General features: G+C 44.1%; 2 protein-coding genes across 6 annotated transcripts in view; both read left to right on the forward strand.

The window, feature by feature from the left end:
- The first annotated feature begins 541 nt into the window (after positions 1-541).
- LOC121712081 (transmembrane protein 200A-like) lies at positions 542-7802 on the forward strand. Its single transcript, XM_042096066.1, has 2 exons — positions 542-659; positions 5068-7802. The coding sequence occupies exon 2, from the start codon at positions 5107-5109 to the stop codon at positions 6877-6879; it is 1773 nt and encodes a 590-aa protein (XP_041952000.1). The 5' UTR covers positions 542-659; positions 5068-5106; the 3' UTR covers positions 6880-7802.
- A 4874-nt stretch (positions 7803-12676) lies between these two features.
- The window catches only part of LOC121711826 (band 4.1-like protein 3), a 48988-nt gene continuing 36109 nt past the window's right edge, over positions 12677-25555 (forward strand). For 4 of the 5 annotated variants that reach the window (XM_042095677.1, XM_042095699.1, XM_042095683.1 and 1 more), the window contains exon 1: positions 22835-22939. The gene's annotated coding sequence lies outside the window, so the exon portion shown is untranslated. Of the gene's footprint in view, positions 12880-22834; positions 22940-25555 lie in introns of those variants that run through there. The other variant, XM_042095670.1, reaches the window with a different exon arrangement.

Below are 25555 nucleotides of genomic sequence, written 5' to 3' on the forward strand. Positions count from 1 at the left end.
CACAAGTCCAGACTTCATGCGTCTCTCTCTCTCTCTCTCTCACACACGCGCGCGCATACATACACACACACACACAGTCATAAGGATAAGAAGGCATAAAAAGATGACCAAGAAATAAATAAAGTTTCTGAGGAGGGCCTTAGTTGCAGAGTTCAGGTTAAGTGTTGAAATGGATATGCTATTCATTAAAACTAAACAAACAAGATGTCAAGTTCTGTTGAAAGCCATAAGAGAATGTATTACCATCACTAACATAACCTATCTTCATATGCTGATGCACAATGTTTATTAACTGACTTGTCATAAATACATTTCGTGAAATGAGATGTGTAACTGCATTTAAAAAAAAACAGTCAGACAGTGACATCAAACAAAACACTCCGGCTATGCATCCGTGCAAAACGTAGGTGATACCGTATGGTTGCCATACCCACTTCGGCTGTCTTTCAAACCCCCCCCCCCCCCCGCCACCCATAACTCGATCTAACGTAAACGTCTGCGCCCCTCCCTTTCTACAATGCACTGAAGTGGTCCACAACACTTCGCCTCCGTGCCGTGCCAGTCCGCGGCAGAGAGACAGCACATCTCCCGGCGTCAAGAGCGATGGACGGTTTGGACGTGTGCGCCATGAAATATGGGTGATGGGCAACCGGTTTATGGTAAGTGCAGCTGTCATTTCTTTGTCTGCGTGAGCAATTGGGGGGTGGATGATATTGAATTAAATGTGTTCAAGTTAATATTTTCCTACGACGGCAGTCTCTCAAGCAGATTTTTTTTTATTGTGGATCGCATCTCAAAATCATATGAATTCAGTCAGATCAAGCACGTCATGATGTGTGCAACGCTTAAATAAGGGAGTATTTAAATCGGTATTTCTTTTTAATACCGATTTCTTTCTCTCCTTGTTTGAGCGTGCCACATGCGCTCCCCTCTCGCTCTGTGCGTCGAGTATAGACCAGGTCAGCTGCCAGTATCTCTACGGGAATAGACGATCATTTATCATCAATAATTAACCTCATTGAAGTCGTCATTGATTACCCATCATGTGTATGCACTTTGCGTGGGAGATTGTCTCTCAAAAATACCCTTTAAATAAATACAAACATATGGACTGATGACTATCCTGCTTCCAATGCCCAATAATGCAAATCAAAATAGCCTAATAGTGAACATTACTTTACTCTAGGCTACCTTGGCAACTAACGACAATACGTTAAAGTAGGCTACGACCTAAGTGTAATTTTCCATATGCCAGGTGATATTTTACCTGCCATGTGCATCCTCAATTGAAAGATGTCAGATGCAATATTAACTGTTTCATGTTCTGTAAGAAAAACGTTGTAACCATGTGGCCTAACCAATATATAGTTAGAGTGTGTGTGTGTGTGTGTGTGTGTGTGTGTCATGTGTGCGAGCTTCACAACGCATCTCTTTTGATTTCCTTCACACGGTTGTGCAGGACAAATGAAATGTCACATCTGCGCCGCAGGAGTTGCACATGGCTCTGTCACCTCTCGGTCCCCAGCACTCACAAAACTCAGTCGTGGCCTGAACAACCTCTTCCGCCAGTCTTGACATGTTTTCCCTCTTCTTCTGAAAGGTTTTTGTTTGTTTTAAACCTTCTCCCATGTGACGCTTGCTCAGCCTGTTTGACAAGAACTGTCTCATTTTTTCCAAGGTCCCCGGCTCCGGTAGATCAAAGGAAAGTGCCGACAAAAACACATGAATGTTTTATGCGGCGCGCCATTAACACCCTTCACAAGCAGCAGATCCGCTCGGGATCAGGAACTGTTCCGGGCTTGACCTGGCGCGGATGGGCCAGATCGGAACCAAGTCTTGTCAGCCGATCGTCATCCTGAGACAGTTCAGTTGTCACGAATGAAATTAGAAATGTTCACATTTTACACTATGTTGAGGCGCTCATTTGTTGAAAATATTTTACTTGTCACTAGCCTACATTGCAACACCTGGCCTACATATCACCTGCAGCCTTACTAATTAGTTATTAGGCTCGACTGGAAAAGTCTTAATTTTGGCTAAACCTGAAGAACTGCATTTGACTTCAGAACCACGGACAGCAGTGTTGTGCTTGCTATGGTGAAACCCCAGGTGGGCTCTGTGCTATATTCTGACTAAAACCTGTTCGCCCACTGGTGTCTCGGTCCGGTCCATCCTGGTGGACGCACTTAAGAGGATTCTCTCAGGAGGAGGCGAATGTGATTCACGCGCGCCGCTGTTCTACTTCTATGTCTGCGCATGGCGCAGCGGAGGGAAGCGTACGGAGCGCGTGTGGGCGGGAAAAGGCCATTGTAGCACACCTACGTGCTCCTCTCGCATCTGAGGAGCGCCTCTAAGAAGCTGCGCACCCTCAAACCCGCGCTGAAGGAGAAGTGCTCAGCAGCACATGATGCGTATCTGCCTGCTACTAAATAGAGCATACATGCTATCTGATATCATGGTGTAAGGTTAAAAGAGAAAGAAACTAGGAACTAGGAACATATAAGCTTATTTAGTCCTTTTATTCGAAAGAGCCATAGCAGTTTGGTCTAACCGTGCGTCAGATCCTCAATTCCACTCGGTTTCTGTGCGTAGGTTTAAGTATTTATCTATGAGTCGATACGCACTTTAAAGTGTATTTACCTTACATTTGAGACCAGGATTATGCTTCAACACAAAGGGGTTCATGTGCAGTAAGCATTTGATTGTCAGTATGCATTTTGGATAACAAAAAGTCCTATGGGGAAGTTCCATAGGTATTTTACAAAACACATGAGCATACCTTGGCAAATACTGGTCTAAAGCACTCATATTTTCATTCTATATTGATCTACTTTTGCACACAGCTTCACAAGACCTGGTGCTAGGGCTCAGTTGTGTTTCTAAGTGATATCAAGTGACTTAGAGGGCTGAAATGTGGTCAGTTCAGAGATGCTTGTAATCTGGCAGAAAGAAAAAACTATGTTCTAGCCTCTGTAACTCTTTGTCAGTACATCACACAGTTATTTTGACTGTTTCCTACGGAAACTACAGGTTCTCGGCTTTCTAGAGTCCAGCATTTGATGGTTGGCCCCAAAAGATGTGCAACAATGCCCTTGTAAATAGGCACAGTGCAATTTCAGGCAAAAACTTGAAATTTGTATTGGAATGCATGTGGTTAAAACTCTAACAGCGACAGAGTCTTGTCCATGGTTGATAAAATCAATGTGTGTTGCAAATTATTTATCGGGAACTAGCCGTAACCCAGGTGCTGTCACAAGTGATTTGACACACCCCACATGGGCAGATGTGAATTACTGATATAAATCTGATTAAGACCGTAATCTTGTTCCTTAATTTTACTGAATATGTGGTGGAAAATACCATATTTTACCCCATGTACACCCTCAAGGTGTATAGCTGCCAATGTATGCCATGATGAAGCACCTCCTATACATAGGCTGTATACTAGGCTCTATGTACTTGTCAGAATCAGAATCAGCTTTATTGGCCAATGGCCAGGTTTGCGTAAACAAACAAGGAATTTGACTCTGGTTAATCTTTCTGACTACACCACTGGACCAACTGATCCACCTCTTGCCTGTAAGCAGACTCATCACCATCCTGGATCAAACCAATGACGGTGGTGTCATCTGCAAACTTCAGGAGTTTTACAGATGGGCTCTTTGGGGTGCAGTCATTAGTGTAGAGGGAGAAGAGCAGTGGGGAAAGGACACACCCCTGTGGGGCGCTAGTAGTGATGGACCGGGTTTTGGATGAGATGCTCCCCAGTCTGACATGCTGCTGCCTGTCAGTCAGAAAGCTGATGATCCACTGACAGGTAGAGGCAGGCATTGAAACCTGGGTGAGCTTCTGATGTAGAAGTTCAGACATGATGGTGTTGAACGCCGAGCTAAAGTCCACAAACAGGATCCTGGCATACGTCCCTGGGGAGTATTGTATTTGATACAGTATAATGCATGTGTGTTTAATATTGAAGTTACTAGCAATGAAGATGTTAAAGATCATTTTTGCCCTATCTCCCTGAATTTTCAATTTCTACCATGCTATCTTTGTCCACCGATGGTTTTCTGGACTTTAATAATAAAAAAATATCTGCACAGGGCCCAGATTCTTGCTTGTCACAACATTGTTGTCCAGTGGTTTCCAAATAACAAACATCTAGAGCAACAGAGGGAGAAGAGAACAGAAAAAAAGAGGGGATGAGGAACAGAGGGATAAAAAAGAAAGAAAGAAAGAGACAAGAGTGTGAGGGACATGTTTGAAAACCTCTGTTGCTTGTGGGTGACTACTGTCAAGGCTCATTTATCTAACCCAGATAAAGATAACTGGTTCTAAGAGCACTGATCCAGGCCACTGCATTTTTTAATGGGAAGACCAGAGGTGTGTTTCTTTGGGTTGTCCAGGTGATAACATGTAACATTACTCAGGTGAAACATGACCTTACCACATAGCATCATACCACTGTGGATTCTTCCCCAGCATTTCAGGGCTCAGTTCATTGAAATTAGAGTATTTTAGCAAATAAATCTATTCTGTAATGTGAACATTTAATAGGCTAGATAAGCCCAGACGAATCTGTGAGCACATTTGAATTTGCTCTGCAGTCTATTTCCGAATCGCTAAAAAAAATAGTTAGTTAGCACTGCTAATAGCTGCGCTGATGACACGGACGTGTATTCATACAGTCTAGCATTTTCTTTGGAAAAGGTTAACAACTGCATATTAAACCTTCCTTTACAAGAAATATGTGTTTGCTATACTGCATGAAACAGATTTGATAAGATTGTAAAATACCAATTAACATTTAATTTAATCGCTGGTCACACCTCTTGGAAATTGGGGATGAGCCAAGATGTTCAGACCAATTGAAAATAGGTCTGGTATTAGCCAGACTACACATTTTAACTTTGTTTCTTGTGTGTGTCACAGCCTGATTAGATTATTTGTTTGCTTGCGATTACGTAATCCAATATTAACATTATCTCTAACTCTTGTTCCCTCTCTCATCCTACCTCTTTTCTCATTTACCCTCCCACCCACTCTCTCTCTCTCTCTCTCTGTGCTCAGAATGACTGACGGCTCCATTGCCCAACAGTATCGGCCGACATGATCGCGACGGGCGGGCTTCTGCGTATCTCCAGGCGCCAGGACTCGGTGCGCTCCAAGACACGGGCGGAGAGCAAGCGGCTGCGGCGGGCGAGGAAGAGGAAGAGGAAGAACGACGTGGTGGTGGTGAAGGGCAAGCTGCAGGTGTGCTCGGCCTCGGGCCTAGTGGCCGCCGTGGGCGTCCTAGTGCTTATGGTGGGCATCGCCATGGCCGTGCTGGGTTACTGGCCAAAGCACAAGCTTGAGTACTCAGCGACGTGGGCCGCAAACAACCTCCAGGCCACTAGGGTTAGCACGCCGAGGGGAAGCGCTCTCCAGATGGCTTGGAACCACACGGGTAGTGCTAAGCTTAGCCAGCAGAGGGAGCTGAACGTGACTCGAGGGAACATGAGCACCCTGGAGCTGTCGCCGTCGCCGGTCACGCCGGTCACACCTGAGCCACTGGGGCTTGTGGGAGCGCTGCTGGCCGGCTGGCTGCACTCGGACCAGCTGAAAATGTTCGGGCCGCTGGTGATGGGCATGGGCATCTTCCTGTTCATCTGTGCCAACGCCGTGCTGCACGAGGAGCGTGACCGCCAGACCAAGGTCATCGACCTGCGCGACATCTACTCCACTGTCATTGATGCGCACGGTCTGCGCGCCAAAGACCATTCGCCACCACCGCTCAACGGCCTCGTCAACTACGCCCAGGCGTGTAGTGGTGGCGTGGAGACGAACGCGGAGCACAGGGCAGGACGTTCACACGGCTCCTGGCCATCGACGCTCTGGGGGTTCGGCTCCGGAGGAGGGGGGTCTCGAAGGCCCTCGTGTGCACGGAGGTGCAGCTGGTGGCGGGACGGGGGCGACGGCGTGTACAGTGTGTACCGGGAGCAGGAGAGAGGGCCAGTGGCGGCGGTGATGGCAGCGCGGGGGCCGTGGGAGACGGGCTCCATCGTCACGTCCTCCCTGAACGCCTTCACGCTGCCTGTCATCAAACTCAACAACCGCGAGATGGCGGAGGGGGTGCAGGACACTGAGGAGCAGCAGGTGGAGCAACAGGAGGAAGAAGAGGAGGAGGAGTATGTAAGGAGGGAGACGCGGGGGAGGAGAAAGGAGGTGGAGGAGGAGAGGAGCACGGAGAGCAAGGATGGAAGCTCTTTGCCTGTCGCCATAGAAACCAAAGCCGAGATCTCTCGGGCAGACGTGTCCGACTCCCAGAGTTCCCTGGGCACCACAAAAAGGTGGGGGGGTTCGAGGTCATTGTCGCCGCGGTGGTCGCTCTCGGAGGGCGGCGTAGCTCCTCCGGTGGCGGTGGCAGCATCGGGGCGAAAGGTCGCGGGGTCGCACCTGTCCCTCACTTCCCTCTCTGATGCAGCGAGCTTCCGCTGGCCGTTGGGCGGCGGCGGTCGCCATGAAGACCGCTCCCGCCGATTCAGCTGCCCCAGGCTGGAACGCTCGGGCAGCAAGGGCTACATCAAGCTGGCTGACCTGGGGGGCGAGTCGTTTGAGGCGCCAGATGGTGGGGCACTAACCCCTGGAACAGAACAAGCTGGAGGATCGGCAACAGGGTCAGCAGTGTCCGAGGTGGAGGCGTCATCAGCGTCGTCATCGGTGGTGGTTCTGGTGGAGACAGAGGAGCTCTCTCACGGGCAGAGACGAGCGGCAGGGACTCTCTTAGAACACACACTCGTAGAACACACTCCAGTTCACACACCACAGCAGCCGGTCGCTCACCCACATGCGGTCGTTGGTTGCTCCCCTAGCAGGTTTAGCAGTACAGGGGGGGATCACTAACACACACACACACACACACACACACACACACACACACACACACACACACACACACACACAGTCACTACAGGAACTACCTGGCCACACAGAGGAATAGACTCACTACAGCTGTCAAGCTGAACCACATCCACTGCACGCTGTGTGCACTTGCCCGTTTGATATGTATGAAAGTTAGCTCATCATACCTGCAGTAAATGCCAAACTGCACCCAGAACTTTTAGACATTTGGTAGCATGTTCATCCTTTTCACCAATTAGTGATCATTAAAAGACACCTTGTTTTTATATAGTTACAAAAATAGTGAGCTGCACTTTAGTCTTATATTCAAAGGCACACCACAGGGAATACAGACACACATGCACACACACACACACACACACACACACACACACACACACACACACACACACACACACACACACACACACACACACACACACACACACACAGTGTTTGCAGTAGCTTTATATGAGCATATAATGTTCAAATTTGTTCTACACCAGTGCACACACATTCAAGTAAGTCTGACATTTTAAATGAATTGAAATAGTATTGTGTACTTATATAGAGATATCAGTCTACACCTAATTAGTAACAATGGGACATATGGGAGAGTATCATCCCAACTCACAAGCCATTCATTAATTTATACCTATAAAGCTGCAGTATGTAATTATGTTTGTTTGTTTGTTTGAAGTTGTATGAAGTTAAAGTTACAGTGTGTGATTCTAATTCAAAACACTTTTTAAATCAAGTTCAGCAAATCCCTCTTCCCAATCCTCTAGTTGTCCATTCAGTGTGTATGTGCTTAGTGTTCATAGAGTCTGTAAGTCAAGCTCTTTAAGCCGTTTGGGAGCATTGTAGATAAAAGCACCTTTTGAAGTTTTGTTTTTTAAACAGCTCAAATAAACTCTAAAGTCAGGGATTGGTCCTCAAGGATGTCAGTCAAGTCCATAAATCCAGGTGATTGGTGGTAGTGGGATCAGGGAGTGGAGAACTATGTTTTCTGATGTGTGTGTAGAGGGAAGACTGTGCCCTATATTGAACTAATATCAGGTTTTTTGGATGATTGTGAGCTTTTCTTATTTCATCTGCTATGTTTGTTTGTATGTGTGTTTGTAAGTAGAGCGTTCAGATTCACTGCTGATGCCAGACTGTGAGTAGAGAGTTCAGATTAACTGCTATCCCTATCTGGACCAGACCTGGGGGGAAATCAAAGAATGTGATTAGTAACAAGCCTGACTATGTTAAGTCTGAGTAAGTGTAATAGCTCCTAATAGTTGAGTCCTATGACTTTGTTTTGGAGTGAGAACGAATTAGGGGTCTCACTATTAGGAGCTTTACTGCTTGGTGTTAACTTCATTTAACCAGGATAGATTACTAATCTACACTCTTTGAATATCCTCTTGGTGATAATCCAGACCCGAACCTTCTATCCAAACTAGATCTATTCTAGAGTCATTTGCTCTTGAATTCATTCCATTTATGTTGTTTCCTTTCCCTTCTTTACCAGAACACTAATGACCTGCAGCCACTTCCCTTTTCTAACAAGCCTTTAGCAGCTTTTAGAAGGCATCATCAAATCAAATTATATCATAAGCCATTTGGCCATAAGGCTTTCTTTACAGTCTACCTTCATTTTACTTCAGGGTAATGTTCACTCTTCACAAGCTATAAAGGTTTACATTTAGGTTTATGCTTACACTAAGTGACACAGAGTGAACCTGTTGAATTGACCTTTAAAGCCCAACAGATACGAGTAGAATTTCATTCACAACCTTTACACGTCTGCTAAGACCTAAGTCTCAACATCACTCTATGAAATAATTCACGGTAGAACAGTGTTGTAAAAGAAATACGTCAAACACAGAGACCAGTTACAAAAGAGCTTGGCATATTTTCCACAGGAAACCTCCCACACACTATACAAAGTTGACGTTTGCTTTATTGTGTAGTTTTATTTTAGCTCGGCTATTTCGGTTCACAATGCAAATGTACATTGTGTGCTTGGAACGAAATCCTGGAAATCTCGCATGAAAAAAAAACATATTTCACATAACAGCACTAATAACAATCCTTATGTCAGGTCTAAGTTCATTTTCACTTTTTTTATGTTGTTCACCTATGAAGGTTGTGCCTTTAGAGAAGGATACAGGATTTTTGTTCTCATGCGACATGCTTTGTATTCAGCTGTGGTATCAGCCTGACATTTCAATCAGATCAAATACAGAAGTCTGCATTTTTGAAAGTCTGTCTTGAGTCTGAAATGTCAGAGTGACAAGACCTACCCATACACAGTGGGTTAAATATCACCCATTGAAAAGAGACAAATCTGTGTTCTAGTGCAGCACAGGGTTTATGTATACTGAAGAATGAGTTGGACCCCTCAAAAACAACAAAGCAATAGACAAGCAATCTGACTGCAGATTTTATGTGTAATCGATTGGAGACAAAACTAGGCAAAAGAAGTCTTCGCTGGAGATTAGAATGGATGTATGAGGGTTTTTTTAAGGCACAGTCAAAAGGGGTGCAGAAAGGCGGTACCAGCACTGTTATATGGATCAGCTTGACACACACTTAATCCATCGCATACAAACATAGAGAAGGGGGGATCTGAGATGTCTATTTTGTGTGATGTCTGCTGGCTGCCTACATTACAAAACCACCGATTTACATGCCAGAAAATTGTCCAGGAGATGAGTCAGTCAGTAGGATTAGAGTTTCCTGGCCGAGCGAGCGAGTCGTACTGTCCCTGAGCATTGGACCTGGACCTGAGCCGCCTCTCAAACAGCAATGGGACTGAACTGGGCCTGAACAGGGGCGCCAGATTTCTTCCTGCCTTGCCCTCTATCTGGGGCTGATTATACAACCATGTGTTTAAAGCAGCAGTATGGGGTTTTGGTTTAACACTAGCAAGCCAACTACTGAAGAAAGCATGGAAATACTAGCGACAGCTCAACATGGATTAAGCTGGCTAATGTGGTAAAGGATGTCTTTTGGAGGCAATGTTAGGCGATTTTGTGACATGCATGTCCATACTAGACCATAGTGCCTGAATGGACATTGGTTTCTCAGTCCTTCACATGACCATATACTATCAAACCGATTGCACCAAAAGAACTTGCCAATAAAAACATACCTTCAAAAATGGAAAACCTAGTGCTGCTTTAAAGCAATATAATGTGAATTGTTTTTTATACCCTTCATCATCAATTTTCAATGCACTGGGCATCCATTTGGCACTAGCATTCTGGGCATGGATTGGCATTGTCAGAGATACCTTTCTCCGTATTATCAGTCAGACTGAGTTTGAACCTGTTGTTTTTAGTTAAAATAACTACATAGTGCAGGGGACTCCAGCCATCTCAGATCAGGCATGAGCAACACCTTGCTAGGCCAAAACATCCCAAATACCAATGCCAATGGCAATACATCCCAAATACACACCTCATAGGTTTTATTTCCAGCTCAGACTCCCTTTGAATGATACCCACCCCCATGCTATGTCCTGGCCTTGATGTGGGATCAGCTCATGTCATAACAGGAGGTTTCATCAGATCAAAAGGATTCTTCACCCCCACTCCTCCTATGCTATCTTCACACACACACACACACACACACACACACACACACACACACACACACACACACACACACACACACACACACACACACACATTTAGGCACAGACACACATATATACATATCTTTTGTTTACACACACAGGCAGCTCTCCCAATCCACATCCATGGATGAGGTGCTCTTGAGCAAGGCACCTAACCCCCAACTGATCCCCGGGCGCCGGATTAAGGGCTGCCTCTGCTCCGGATGTGCAGGTGTACTCCTGGTGTGTGTGGGCTCCCAGCTCACTGCTCCAAGTGTGTGTGCGTGCGTATGAATGTGTGCACACGACACTACACCCGGATGGTTAAATGCAGACAACAAATTTCCTCACAGGACAAACCCCTTCCCCTTTACACACACTCACACACACAAAGTATATGTACACAGACACACACACACACACACACACACATACACATACACACGCATACCATGACTGACTACTATGTGACAGTGACGTTAATCTCAGGAGCCACCCCATTGTGAGAGAACAGATATTTTTCATTGTTTTAAAGTGTGTGTTTAAAAAAGTATACAAATTTCCAGCTGAGTGTACCGTGTGTTTATTTGCATTTGACCTATACTAAATCTAATTCCTTTAAGTGGCCATTTGTGTGTGTGTGTGTAATTCCATTTTAAATCATGACTAATCACAAAAACTGAAGATGGTCTACTTTGTAAAAAGGTGTGTGGTTCCACCTAGTGGTCATTCGTCTTCCAGAGTTAATGTGCATACAGTATTCACAGTGCTTCACTTTTCCCTCATTTCATTTTCCCCAAACTCCTACACACAATACCCCATAATGACATGAAACAAGTTTTTTTTTTATGTTTGCAAATGTATTAGAAATAAAGAACATCAATATTATAAGTACTCACAGCTTTGGTGTGGCACCTTTGGCAGCAATTACAGCCTTAACTCTTTTGGAATATGAAGCCACAAGCTTGGCACATCTATCTCTGGCCAGTTTCGCCCATTCCTTGGGGGATATCTTGGCTGTGTGCTTAGGGTTGTTAGGGTCATGACTCCTGTTGAAAGATGAACCGTTGCCCTAGTCTGAGGTCAAGAGCATTCTGGAGCAGGTTTTCTCCCAGGATGTCTCTGTACATTGCTGCATTCATCTTTCCCTCAATCTTGAACATCCCCACAGGTGCTATGAATGTCTATATAACATTTAGATTTAGATATAACATTTATATATAATATTTAACATATGTTTTTACATTTGAACATAGTATTGACAATTACATATAATGTGTTACACTAATTTTTTATACATTTTTATACATAATACATACATTTTTATACATAATACATTTGAACATATTGACAATTACATATAATGTGTTACACTAATTTTTACATTAATTTCTGTCTCAAGTGAGGAAAATGCGCTAAATGTGAGGAAAGTGACCTACATTTTGAAGAAATAAAAGAACACATTTGCACGAGATGCACATTTTATTATTAGTGTAAAAAACATGTCCAGAAACTATTTTCTTAATTAGCCTAGGCCTACTTACAAAAAATCATTGGCGAACCAAAACAGTGATATTGTACCATATGAGAGAATATGATATATTGTACCAACAGAGATTTGGCGGCGACTAGCGTCGAGAGCCGAAACATTGCTAAGGTGCAGCTAAGACAGTTTCAGAGCCAGACCACTCTTACCAACGAACGACCTTTCGGGAAATGCGTGAAAATGATAGAGATTAGGTATTCGGTAACGGGTATACACCCATTAAATATTCTCGAAGTTGGAAGCATGGGTTCCCTCCTATTCGAGGGAATATCCTCAGTCCTCTCATGTTGAGGGCCAAACAACAAAAGGCTAGAATGTAAATCAAGTTTAACCACCAGGTGGCAGGCGCTGATAATGAGAATAATCATGGAGCGCGCTATTTGACTGTTAACACACACGGGTCCCACAAATACAGATGAACATGTGAAAAAATAGAAGTGGATTATTTGCATAGGTCTATGGCTGGGCCTGGCTCAAATATCTAAAGAACTTTACGTGTTTTTCGCGACCACACACCTTTACAGGTGACCAATGACATTCTTCAGACAGGCAGGTGTGAACGCTCGTGGGTGGTGCCGTCTACGCTGCTATGGAAGTATGGAATGCAAAGTAACCAATTGGGATGAGGAGGCGGAACCTTGGCGCGCAGGTCCGACAGTTGTGGCTGTGATGGCTCGATGAAAGTGGAAGCGCCGCGGAGGGGAATTCCTTTTGTAAGGAGAACTGCTTTGCGCCAGTGGCTGTCACGGAGCAGGCGGACGGGGTCCGAGTGAAATGCCGGTTTATCAACACTGATAGCCTGCTGTGAAAATATCGTCCAAAGGCTTTTCTTAGGACAAACTTCGATCAGGTGAAGTATAGTTAATTTTCTGTAAGGCTACCGCTGAACGTCACTGGTCTTGTTAAAGGTCTTTTTGACTAGCGATATTTTAAGTTGTTCACCTCCCTGACATACAAGATAGGCCTACTTCTGAATTAAATCGCATTGGTGCTATCACAACCATGTATTATAGTCGAACTGGTGCTCTGTCAAACATCACACACAACTGAGTGTCGCTCAGCTTTCCAGGTGAGAATCACGGATAACCTACAATGTGTCCACTGAGAAACACGCTGGATTTCATTCTTACATTTTGGTCCAATCTTTTTGAAACCAACAAACTAAACTTGGGCTCTGTTATCTTTCTCCCTTTCTGTCATCATGGAAAACCGCGGTACATCCTTCAACTCAACTCAACTCCACATGCTGGATCCAATGGTCACTTGAACTGGGGCTTCCTGTGCACGGTAAGTACTTTCCGTCAAATTTTGCCATATGCTATTATGTGGTCTATGGATATCTGTAGCACATTGTAGAGGAACACTCCCACTGCTAAATTTGCTGCTCCGGGAAAAAAAAACTTCGAATGTGGTTAAACCAAACCACGGTACAGGCTGCCCCTTAAGTTGAATCACCTCTGACTTCAGTGGGTAGCCTACATGTTGGCATGGACTGGGTTACTGCTGACCGAGGTAGTGCTTTCTTGTATATATGTTTCCTGCTTTGGCAGTTTAAAAGCTCGTGCTTTGTCGTGAAAATGTGCTGAACAGCGTCGATTTGGTTGACGTCAGTGCTATAGCATGTGAGTCACGCGAAATATGGAAAGGGAAAAAAAGAATGTGAGAAAAACAGAACAGAAACTTTCAAGTCATCACAGCATTAGCCCACCAGCCTAGGGCACCAGGGCTTCCCAGACAAAACAGTATTGATTTTAAGCTGTGACTATCATTTTCGTGCCTTGCGTATCTGCTGTCAAAGGAAAAGGGAAAAGGAGATGTCGATGCCGAGTCGTGTCCTGTTTCTGAACTATTAGGTTTACAGAATTCATCTGTATTTTGAAGCAGGGGCAGCCATTGCTTCAAACAGTTTTTGTCAGTAATTTCTAGGCTATAGCCTAACTGCAAAATCCCTGAGCACCAAAGCGTCAGTAATTACATTCTTCTGTTGACTCATGAATGACTGACTTCATAATCTCATGTTGCGCATTTGTGTGGCAACTTTGTATTCAAATACATGATTTAGATTGACTTTTGTATCATAATTGTCGGTAAAAGATAAAACAACTCAGTCCAGCAGGGGTATGATTTACCCCCGTTCCCCCTTAAATTCCATCAAGTGACAGAAACACATGCTCTTTTTGGAGTTCACAGTGCCCATCCTTTACATGGGCATTAGCTGTGTTTGTGTGTCTGTGTACTTTGTGTTTGTGTACTATATCTGTGTGTCTGGGACTGTAATGGAGAGGTTTGCCTGACACAACATTGTGTAGGCTCAGCAGCAAGGGCAAAGGTCAAGTGCCTGAAGTGTCCCTGCACTGAGACGTCTTTATCAGGAACAGAGTGATAAATACTGCTCAAAGGTTGCAGCAGTTTGCAACAGGCATCTCTCTCTCTCTCGCTCTCTTTATTTGTCTTTATCCTTCCTTTCATGCTTCCCTTGCTTCTCTCTCATTCATTGGGCAGCCGTGGCCTACTGGTTAGCGCTTCGGACTTGTAACTTGAAGGTTGCCGGTTCGAACCCCGACCAGTAGGCACGGCTGAAGTGCCCTTGAGCAAGGCACCTAACCCCTCACTGCTCCCCGAGTGCCGCTGTTGTTGCAGGCTGGGATTAGTGTGTGCTTCACCTCACTGTGTGCTGAGTGTGTTTCACTAATTCACGGATTGGGATAAATGCAGAGACCAAATTTCCCTCACGGGATCAAAAAGGTATATATACTTATACTTACTTACATTCTTTATAATCTTTCCTCTGTCCCTTGCACCCTTCACATGTCCCTCCACCTCTATTTCTCTCTGTGTTCTTCTTTCTCTGTATCTACCCTTCACTGGTCCTCTTTCTTGCTTGGAGCAGAGCTGGAGAGGGACAGGCCTTGTTGGAGTTGTAGTCTGTGTGTGTGTGTGTGTGTGTGTGTGCGCGCGCGCGTGCACACACACACACACTTTAACTTCAGTTGTAGAGGTACACATACAAAGGTGGTTGCTTTAGAGTGATGATTTGTTGGAGAGGGTGAGCTAGAGAGTAGTGTGTGTGTGTTAGTACAGTAGTGGTTAAGCTCTGCTGACTTGGCACAAGACTTTGGACATGTTGGCCAGACTCTAGAACTGGACGTGAATTCCTTGACTGTGTGTAAGAGAACAGGCTAGTGTTTCTCTGTTTTTTCTCTTATGAATGCATACTGTATACATTACATACAGTACATTCATTATATTAAATTCCCCATAATAAAGTATGCGTGGGTGACGTGTGTTGCACTCACCATTGTGACTGTAATTGTTAAATGGATGGAATCTCTGCTTTGCTAAATTGTGTGTGTGTGTGTGTGTGTGTGTGTGTGTGTGTGGTAACCGGTGATAGCTGTGTTGTCATCAGTTCCAGAGAGGCAGAGAACGATAAGAGACTTGCCAGCTCTCAGAGTTCCAGCAGTGATGATAAGCTTTCTCTCTCTCTCTCTCTCGCTCGCTCGCTCGCTACTGGTCTTGCCTGTCTCTCTCTTTCTCTACTAGTGTTGGCACGATACCAAAATTATGACTTCGATACGATACCTGCCATAAAGATCACGATGCTCGATACTGAAACGATACTACGGCGAAATCCTAAGATATCTGGAAAAGAAAGGACTCATACCTCCTCCAAGTGTATTGAGTCATTTGTGTTGAATTCGGTGCACTTTTGTAGTGTGCAGGTCAATTCTGGGTTCTAAACTTCTAAAATTCCTACATAATTATTATTTTTTTATAGTCAGTAAAATAGTAGGCCTACTTTGTGTGATTAAGTCCTTTATTGTTTGTTATAGTTCATTTACATTGTGTTGTGTTTTAGCAATAAAGTAGCTTTAAATAGCCAAACTAGGCTAGATCAAGGTCAGTGTTGAAATTACTGCATGCAAATCACTAAATGCTATGCAGAGGGGCCTAATCTTTAGGCCATCTGATGTACAGTATTGATGGGTTTCATTAGGCCCCTTTCCACAGGTGTATTAATCAAGCACCATGCAGTCTGCATTGATAATCAAGGTGCTTGATTTTATACACCTGTGGAAAGGGACCTGATGAAACCCATGAATAGGCTACCCTAGGCCTTCCCGTGTTCATGGGATTTCTTTGACAGTTGCAAAGGGAAAAATGTGAGGATAGTCTTTGCGCCCAGTGTACAAGTACGACGTTCCAACCACTCAGGTCTTCGTCAGATAGGCCTACACCATTACCTGTTGCAATATATCTGTGTGCATTCCTACATTACGTCTATTTCTTTGATAACATGATTTGCTACCACGTAACAATAAGCCGCTATTATTATTAGGACTCAACACGCGGTGGTAATATATGCTGTTGGCTTTAATTACCGCATTTCGGGTAGCCTATCCTACATCTGGGCAATAATTATTGAACAAATTGCAGTTTACATGCCATGCCAAATATTACCAGTAGTACTGACCGAACATGAAATAGATTGTTTGGTAGTTTTGGTAATGCTATTCTGGCGTGAACATTGCGCTTTCATCACGTTAGCACCCTATGATTACAGCTCATTATGTCTCGTCAAAACGATTATAGCTTGTTATGTCTCGTCAAAATTCATTGATGAAGGAAGGTTCGCTTTATCCCAGAGAACCATAGTCGTTTCACTTAGGCTAGACTAAAACAGAATAGAAGAGAAGAACTTGGCACTAACCATGTAGTTGTGTTTTCTATAGCATATTTAACCTGTCGTTCTTTGAACTCTTTAAAATGTTGGGATATGTCTGCGAGGTGTTTACTAGAGAACTATGAGCTATGTTTACGTTGCTGCGCGCGCACTCACTCAGAGCTGCCTGCTTCACACGCCCACTTGCCTAGATGCGTGCAAGGAGCAGTGAGAGCAGCAGTTCACACAGACACAGAACGTTATTATTTTAATAAAGTATCGATTCTAAAAACGTCGGAAATCGTATCGTTTTTTGCGTGAAGGCATCGTGCTACCTTTTTAGTATCGATACACCGTGCAACACTACTCTCAACACTCTACTCAGTCTTTCTATCCATCCATTCTTCTCCATCTCTAGGAACTATGAACTTCCTCACCTACTTTTTACTTTCTCACCTTCTCTTCAGTTTTCATTTGAAGGTTTCATTTGAAGAATCACCCAAAATATCAGCCGTAATTGCACACACTTTATTCCTCACCCTCTATTTCTCTTTCTCCCTAACTCAATCTCTCACCCTCTCTCTTTCTCTCTCTCCATAACTCTCTCTTCCCTTCTAGCTCTCTAACCATCTTTCTCTCTCCCTAACCCTTTCTCTCAGCATCTCCCTCTTTCTTTCTCTCTCTGTCCATAACTCTCTTTCTCACCCTCTCTCTCTTTTTCTCTCTCACCCCCCCCCTCTCTCCCCTGTTTCTCCTGTTGAGGGAATGCCTCTGGCTGTGTGTTGTTGTCCATATAAAGTCATGCAGTGGTGGTGACAGCACCTCACATCTCCAGTCAGGGGAATGAAGGGAGAATGGGGGAGGGGTATTTATAGTCAAGAGAGTGCCGGCCAGGTCACATCGGAACAGTGTGCGGGTGTGTGTGCATCTGAAATTGACTGAGTGGTTGAGGTTGTGTGGGTGGTAGTGTGTGTTTATGTGTGTGTAAGAGAGAGAAGAGCATGTAATTATGATGAGATGTAATTATTTTGTTGTAGTCGCACAACAGGTTGTTTGAGTTATGTTCATTCAAATATATTGCACAGTCACTTCTGTCTAATGTGTGTGTGTTTTTTTTCTTCTCACTCTCTCACACACACACACATATGCTTGCACACACTTTCATCCAACAAAGGGAAAACTGTGAGTGAGGCTAAATCCACGTTGTATTATTGTGTTAGCACATCTGTGGGATAAATGAAAGTGAAGTCTGCACAGCAACAGAAATGGCTTCCAGGGACGTCACAAAGGACGAATGCTATTCATGATTTTTCACTCCCTCCATGTGATTGTCTATTTTCTAGCAAGCAGCACTTCAGCAACACACATATCGGCGCACACTCACACTCACACACAGAGACACACAGATATGCACTCTCATACACGGACACATAAAAATTCATACAGATAGTGTATACATATTTAACAATTAAGTCACTCATTCATAATATCTATAATGTTGAATAGGCCTTCATAGACCATCTGACAAACCGATCTAAAAATGCCTGCTCCACATCTCAAGTATGTGTAGGGCTAGGCTATCATGGCTATCCAAAGGTTAGGAATCTTCCCATTCTTTATGGAGCAGAGTGTCATGGTCAAAGTGATGGTGTTTTGTGTGTGCGTTTGCATGTGTGTAAAGATAAACTCGCACACGTGTGGCATGTGCTGCACTATCCTGGTGTCCCTCGACTGCACCTAAGGCAAGGTCATATTACCACAATCGACAACTCAAATACACATATTGACGTCAGTAAAATACTACCAGTTAAACCAATCAGTGGAAAATAGTGATTGAAATATGGCATTTCCACTAGTTTCATCCAGTGCTTTTATATAGATGAATGTCAATGATCTTAACGATTATGTAAAATGATTACGGTCAGCTCCAATAATGGCGATCAGGTCATTATGGAATAATTGTGACTGGTCCTGATTCACCAGATCTTTATGGATCAGATTCAGTGTGCGTGTCTGTGTATGAACCAGATGGACACTAGCCTGACGAGCCAGACCCACATTAAAATGTAGGGTCTGGGCACTCACCGTTCGCAGTGCTCAGTCCGAGGGGCTGGATAATCGGTTGTCTTTCAAATTCTCTCTGCACGCAATAGGACAGCGCTATGAGTCCCATGCGTTTCCCACCAGTGGAGCTAGTTGGCTAGTTCAAACTTTTGCCAACTTAATAAAAGCTTAACTCGTGTCACACCAACAGCAACATTATCTTATTTGTTTTCAAGTAGCAGGGAATTCAAGCCAAACCCTTGCAACTCTGCCATCAATCATTATGTTAAGCCCGCCTAACAACTCTATACACGATTTGATTGGCCTGATAGAAGTTTAATTTTTCGAGCTCACAAGCCAACAGAGAGTTGCTAGACTAGCCCTGGCAGCAAATTTAATTTGCTGCCGCTAGGGTGCGTCTAGATTTCTAGGCTAGATGGACACACCTCAGGGTGCTAGTTCATACATACACCTGAAAACAAAAGTTTGCACCCATCTACTGTAAAATGACAAAAGGTCTCAAACAAAGAATTTCTATTGTTAATTCCATGAAAGTATTTCTGTCTGTGTCTGTCTGTCTGTTTGCCTTGTCTTTGCATGTCTTGCATTTTTTCAAAATCACTTTCTTTTTATACACTCGTTTTAGAATAGGAGTATGCCAACAACGAATTTGTTTTCCACACACTCACAGGACAAAAGATGAGCTTTTAAGAGTGCAGACGGGCTCCTCACAGGTCTGACAAGTGCTCTTCGGCAGTAACACGTTTATCTGAGATCGTAGGAGGCGTTTATTGAATTTCCAGCAGAGATAATCCATTTACTGTGTTGTATTTTTGTCGGGGAACAAGCTGAATGTCCGTCTGTAAGAGCAGGCCAGATGACCTGAGCGTGGCCCTGGCAGGAAGTCAGGAATGTCACCCTGAGGCCAGACGAGAAGGCTGTGTGTGTCAGGTTTTCTGTACAGTGTGTAAGGTGGGAAGTGGGGGAGTGCTTCTGAGGGACCTTATACCGTGTGTGTGTGTGTGTGTGTGTGCGTGCGTGCGTGCGCGCCAAGTGTGTGTATAGGTGAGTTGATAGTTGCAAGTGATCCTGGTGTTATTCTGTCAGTTTTTGGTGCAAGCTTGGACATGCCTGTGGCTGATATAACTGCATGTGACATAACCGCGTTGTTAAGTGCAATGATTTGCGTGCGTGTGTGTGAATGAATGAATCCTCATTTCTCATATAATGTGGGCACAACAATAATCATTGGATTGTGGATTCACTATTAGCTATATAGACATCACATGTTGCTGGAGAGTGTGTCTGTCAGCAGTCTGTTTGAGTGAACTATGTGTTTCTGCTTTTCCTGTGACCTTGAAGCTAATTTTGCTTGAATAGGCATTACACACACACACGTAGACATAAAACACACACACTGATTGAGAAAGCTGCTAGAGAAGACTCTGTCATCAGTCCACAGATCATGTGCTGTCTAGAGAGTGTCCTCTGCTGACGATTCAGTTGGCCCATTCACTGATGACTCAGAGGGTTAAGGGTTAATGTTCAGGAATACTCTAGCTCTTGTTCTTGAGTATCTTGCACTGTACATTCTCCACTGTCATGTCTGGAGGTTGTATTTTCTTAGTAACGTGAAACATCTACTGTGGTCGATGAACTTATATGGATAGTGAACATTTGTAACTTTTTTTGTTTTGTTTGTATTGCTACAGCTGCATCCATAACCACACTCCAGTCAGATGAGCTGGCGTGTCACCTGCCAAAAACAGTTCTGCTGGCCCTTCTGATTGCAGTTGTGTTGATAGTAATAATCTTTCTAAATGACAGTTGACCCTGACTGTGAACCTGGCGCCTCTCTAGTCTGGTGTGGATCTAGTCTAGATCCCTGAAACTAATGGATCAATTAAGAAAATAATCGACAATGACAATAGTTAGTTGCAGCCCTGATTGGTTTGTGTTCTGTTGTGTAGGTGTTGATTGATCCCCAGGCTTTGATGTTGCTTAGATCGAGTGGCTAAGAGCTGTCACCTTTGGACTGGCACATGTAGGCCTATAACTGTCTGTGCTGCAGTTTTTATGATGTAGAACACTGATTACATGGACTTGAACTCAGGAGCTGAAGAATAGTTAATGCTAGTGACACCTCTTGATATTCTTTCCTGGGGATAACAGAAACCCAAGATCTAATTAGAATCGGTAATTAGTCAGTATTTTGTTGAAGCCTTTTGACTGTTCTTCTGCCATGTCCTTTAAAATGCTTTGCACTGTATTCCTATGGCATATTTAGTGGAGCTAAAGTCTGACTGTGAAGGTATATGTATATATTATATATGTAACAGCCCTGCGGTCTTGGCTTTGTTGGCTGCATGCATGCATACACTTGGCAGCGCATATGTCTGTGTTTCATCTGTGGTGACTGGGCCTAGTGCTTCATGACGGCCTGGCCACATGTGGGTGTGGCTAGTAAGAGAGAGAACACACACACAAACACACACACATACACACACACACACACACACACACACACTGGATCCAGACCAGCCACAGTAGCCACAGGGTTACTCTTTCATTAGTGTGCTATATTTATATTTCACTGAATAAATAAATAAGCAAATGAGGGGGAAACCTCCAAAATATCACACACACATCACATTGACACATTTCACATGGTGAAGAACTGAATAGCCTGCAAATAGGAGGATGAATGAGTGTTAAATATTGTAGTTAAAAGTAATTGTAGATTTGAACTTGACTGTCTGCAAATTGTTATGAATGCAGCGTGTGAACTTGATTGGCTGGTAGGGATGAAATATATATATACTTGTTTGATACCGTGAGGGAAATTTGGTCTCTGCATTTAACCCAATCGGTAAATTAGTGAAACACAAACAGCACACAGTGTACACACAGTGAGGTGAAGCACACACTAATCCCGGCGCAGTGAGCTGCCTGCTACAACGGCGGCGCTCGGGGAGCAGTGAGGGGTTAGGCGCCTTGCTCAAGGGCACTTCAGCGGTGCCTACTGGTCGGGGCTCGAACCAGCAACCCTCCGGTTACAAGTCCAGAGTGCTAACCAGTGGGCCACGGCTGCCCACTTAAAGGAGCGTATAAGCATAGCTGTGGAGGAGTTTGCTCCTTATGGAATGGATCAGGGCTGCACCAGCATCTCCAGTGGCTCTAGTGACTTCAGCAGCCTTACGTTTCAGTTCACTTTTTGGGAACTGCCACCACTGTGAGTGCAAGAGACATTATCCCACCTCTATGTGCAGTGCAGAATTTTAGCATGCAATGCGCTATTAATGACCCAGACAGATGACATGTTTCACATGCTGGGTCAACATGGCAAACATGACCACAAAAGTGTACAAAAATGTGACCTTGGTCATTGCATTTAGTCTATCCCTTCTGATTATGTAGCAAAGTTATTGTGCTGATTCCAGTGTGGTTAAAAAAGGTGGAGACCTTGCATGAGTGTTGAAACTAATCAGAGCAATCCTCCCACCCCTGATCACAACTCAGTATGGCCCAGACCCAACCCAGACATAGCCTGGATCCAGTGGTCACGGCCCAGTGCTTCAGGGCCAGGTGGTGCCCTGGACAAACCTCTTTTCTACTGCGCTCACTCGGGACTATTATAAAAGCAGTTGGTTACATAATTTTCCAGTAAGGAAGGTTTACTATATTTGAACGGTGTCTGTTACATTTTTGATCTGTAGATACATGGTGACGACGTATCTAGAGTGCTTAGTGATCGCAAACATATTGCGGACAACCTTGATAATGTACACGTTTTTTAGAAAATAACATAATATAGCCTGTCACATGTAGGCCTACATTCAACTGGTAATAGCCTATTAATTCGTTTTGAATTTCAGGCTAATGTCTAGTTTCAGGTTAACTTTACCGCTGTCATACCGGCTACCTATTGCATTATTTACTAGGCTTACAATAAAACAGAGGCTTAATAAATCCATTAAATCCAGTTCATGCCAAGTGACTGGAAGTTATTCAACCAAACCTAGGCTCTGCCTATTCCAAGCATAGTAGGCTACTACAATCCCAGAATTCCTTGCGAGCTCAGAACTTGACATATCGGATCATGAGAGCGGGGTCTCAAACTAAGCGTTACCGCTGTCAGTAGGCTAGCCTCCACAGCGGGCCGGTGATACATCTTCCTCGGACGGTGAAAAGGGACCAATTTACGGTAATGTCAGTTAGGCTACGATCTCTTGTTTGTTGCAGTCAGGCCAGTGCTGCTGGTCATTATCATGCGTATGCGAGATAGAGATAATCCTGTCTTTTGCGGAAGAAATATTTTCTTGCGGTCTCAGGTCTGCAAAATTGCCCTCTTCTTCCCTAAGGTTGATGAGCTGACGCATGTATGCCCGGTTTATCGTGGGTGTTTTGCATGAAGTGTCACTAAAGGAAAACGTAGTTCGGCCTTTCAGTGGCTTTGCCAAGACGGTGGTTTTTAATGCTGTTTTTCTAGTGACTTGCATTTGCTATCCAGCGTCTTTAAAAATGCTGTATCTGCTTTCTTTTTAATGGAACCTCAAGAAGACTGTTGTTAACAGGGTCCTACATCGATGCACTGACAGTATATTACGAAGGGAACTGTAATTTATAGGTTAGGTTCTGTTCAGAAAACCGTAAAGAATATCTTGAATCTTGAGTTCAGCTCAGTCTAGCCTACTTCATCGATGGATCAGTGCGTCATCTTTTTTGTATGTGACGCTGAACGGTCTTTTGTAAACATTCTGAAGACATACTGATTTTTAGCATAGATATTCATGTTTTTTTTTTTCCATTGCATCGGCATGTTTTGCGTCCTCCAGCGCAGTAGGTGTGGCTTGGACGCATCGTCGCACAGCTCTAGGCTGTGACATCACAGCTTTCATCTTGGTGGTTTGAGGACGCGCGCGGCAATGTTAAATCTCTGCGCTGTGTGGTGGTGCCGTGGCGAAGGACAGCAAACCCACGCTGTTTTTATGCTTCTCCTCAGCTCAGTCTAACCCTAAAACAAAACAACGGCGTGTAGCACAACAGACGTCTGTAGCGAGGCCATCTCCGGTCACAGCCAGAGGAATCTTGATCCATCTAATGGAATCTGTCTCCCCCTACTTACTTCCCACGTTTTGCCTCTTTGTTAACTGTGTGTTTATTTAGTTCGAGAAGCACAGAGGTTCTATATGCGATAGAGCTCCTGTCTGACTTGTTAACAAAGTAGGCTACACATGGTGAGGTGATGTTTTATAGCCTAAGCTTATGCAGGTGTGCTGTGCTTTTTGCCAAGGCCATACTGGAAGACATGCAGTTAGATTCCAAAAGATTCTTGTCTGGAGTTACTCCTGCTCTGAGATCCAGACATGATTTAGGCCCATCTGTTCATGATTAATTAACGGAGCTCAGACGGGGTTCCCCCTGTTTGGCGTTAATCGCTGACTGGGGGTCGAGGTATCCCGGTGTCCCCCTCCATCCTATGGCTAGAACCGACAGCAGGGGGTCTAAAATTAGCCACTGACCACATGTCTGGCCATCGGGGAGACTAGTTCAGACCAAACAATCCAAAGACTCAAAGTGATTCCTCTACATGTGGCCTAGATATAGCCTAAATGCAAATCCAAATTTTGATCTGAATGTATGTCCCCAGACTCCTGAGTCCTGAGTTTTTCGGTCAATAGCTCTGGTGTCATCACTCCCTTGTGACTGGGTAGGGATTTGATGAATTTGTCTCTTGGGAGATTTCTGTTGATTAGCCTACTCCTGGGGATGGGGGCTGTGACCAAAATCAGAGCTGAGGAGACCCTTTCCATGTCCTCCAGCTGGAGGGAGAATTGTCAGTGCTTTAACAGACACACACAGGAAAGGAATGTGCAGTATGTTCATATTTGATATGAACATACAAGTATGTCAACAAACACCTACACAGAATCTATGACATTTTATTGCGCTCTCCCTTACTTTGCTCCTGTAATCGTGATTCATGTAGTCCTTTAGTCTCCCAAAGCTTTTTGTTTGGTCTCTCCTCCCCCCCCCCCCCCCCCCCCACACACACACACAAAACATTAGAGCCTCTGCCTTGTTTCTATGGCAACAACAGATGATAAAAAGCATGCACTGATTGTTCCCGAATATGAGACATTATTTTCTGGCACTGAAACACCGTTGTGTGTAACAGCACTGAACCGTGCCTCAGCAATTCAGTATACAGTCATAAAGTTGAAATATGCATGTGAAGGAGTTATAGGAACATGGATAGGGTGGAACATTTTAAAGTGAATCACTCAGCCCTTGTTCATTATGTTACAACACAAGACTGGTCTAAAGAGTTGTGCAGATATTGGAGTTTTTTTTGTCATTTAGCAGTTGCTTTTATACCGATCTGAATAGTGAAGTTACACCTATGGTGTGAGTTCTCTGGGCCCGAAGCCCATTGCCCTTGCATTGTGTGGTTCTGGCTCTACAAGGTGATCTACAGGAGATCACCTCTTGTTTCATTTGCATATTCATTCATCACTCATGTTCATTTCTTGTTCATTATCATTACCAGCCGCCATTTGACACCAGCGCACAGGTGTCAGATCATTTAAAAGAGCTGTTTCCACATGTCATTCATTCCTTCTGATGACTGCAAGATTGATCCAAATCACTCTTTTGTTTGTCACGAAGTTGATAAAAAAAAAAAAGATTAATTTAAAAATCCAACCTCGTGCCATCCTCTTCTGTTTTGGCTCTGCCACAGGGTCATAACAAATGCCATGAAGTACACACTGGCTCAGCTGTCAGTTTTTTCTAGCTTAATTAGAAGCAGCAATGAGCT

Source organism: Alosa sapidissima, chromosome 1 (genome assembly GCF_018492685.1).
Source record: "Alosa sapidissima isolate fAloSap1 chromosome 1, fAloSap1.pri, whole genome shotgun sequence".
Lineage (NCBI taxonomy): Eukaryota > Metazoa > Chordata > Actinopteri > Clupeiformes > Clupeidae > Alosa > Alosa sapidissima.

Coding starts and splice junctions, on each gene's coding strand:
- LOC121712081 (XM_042096066.1), top strand. CDS start 5,107: ATGATCGCGACGGGCGGGCTTCTGCGTATCTCCAGGCGCCAGGACTCG.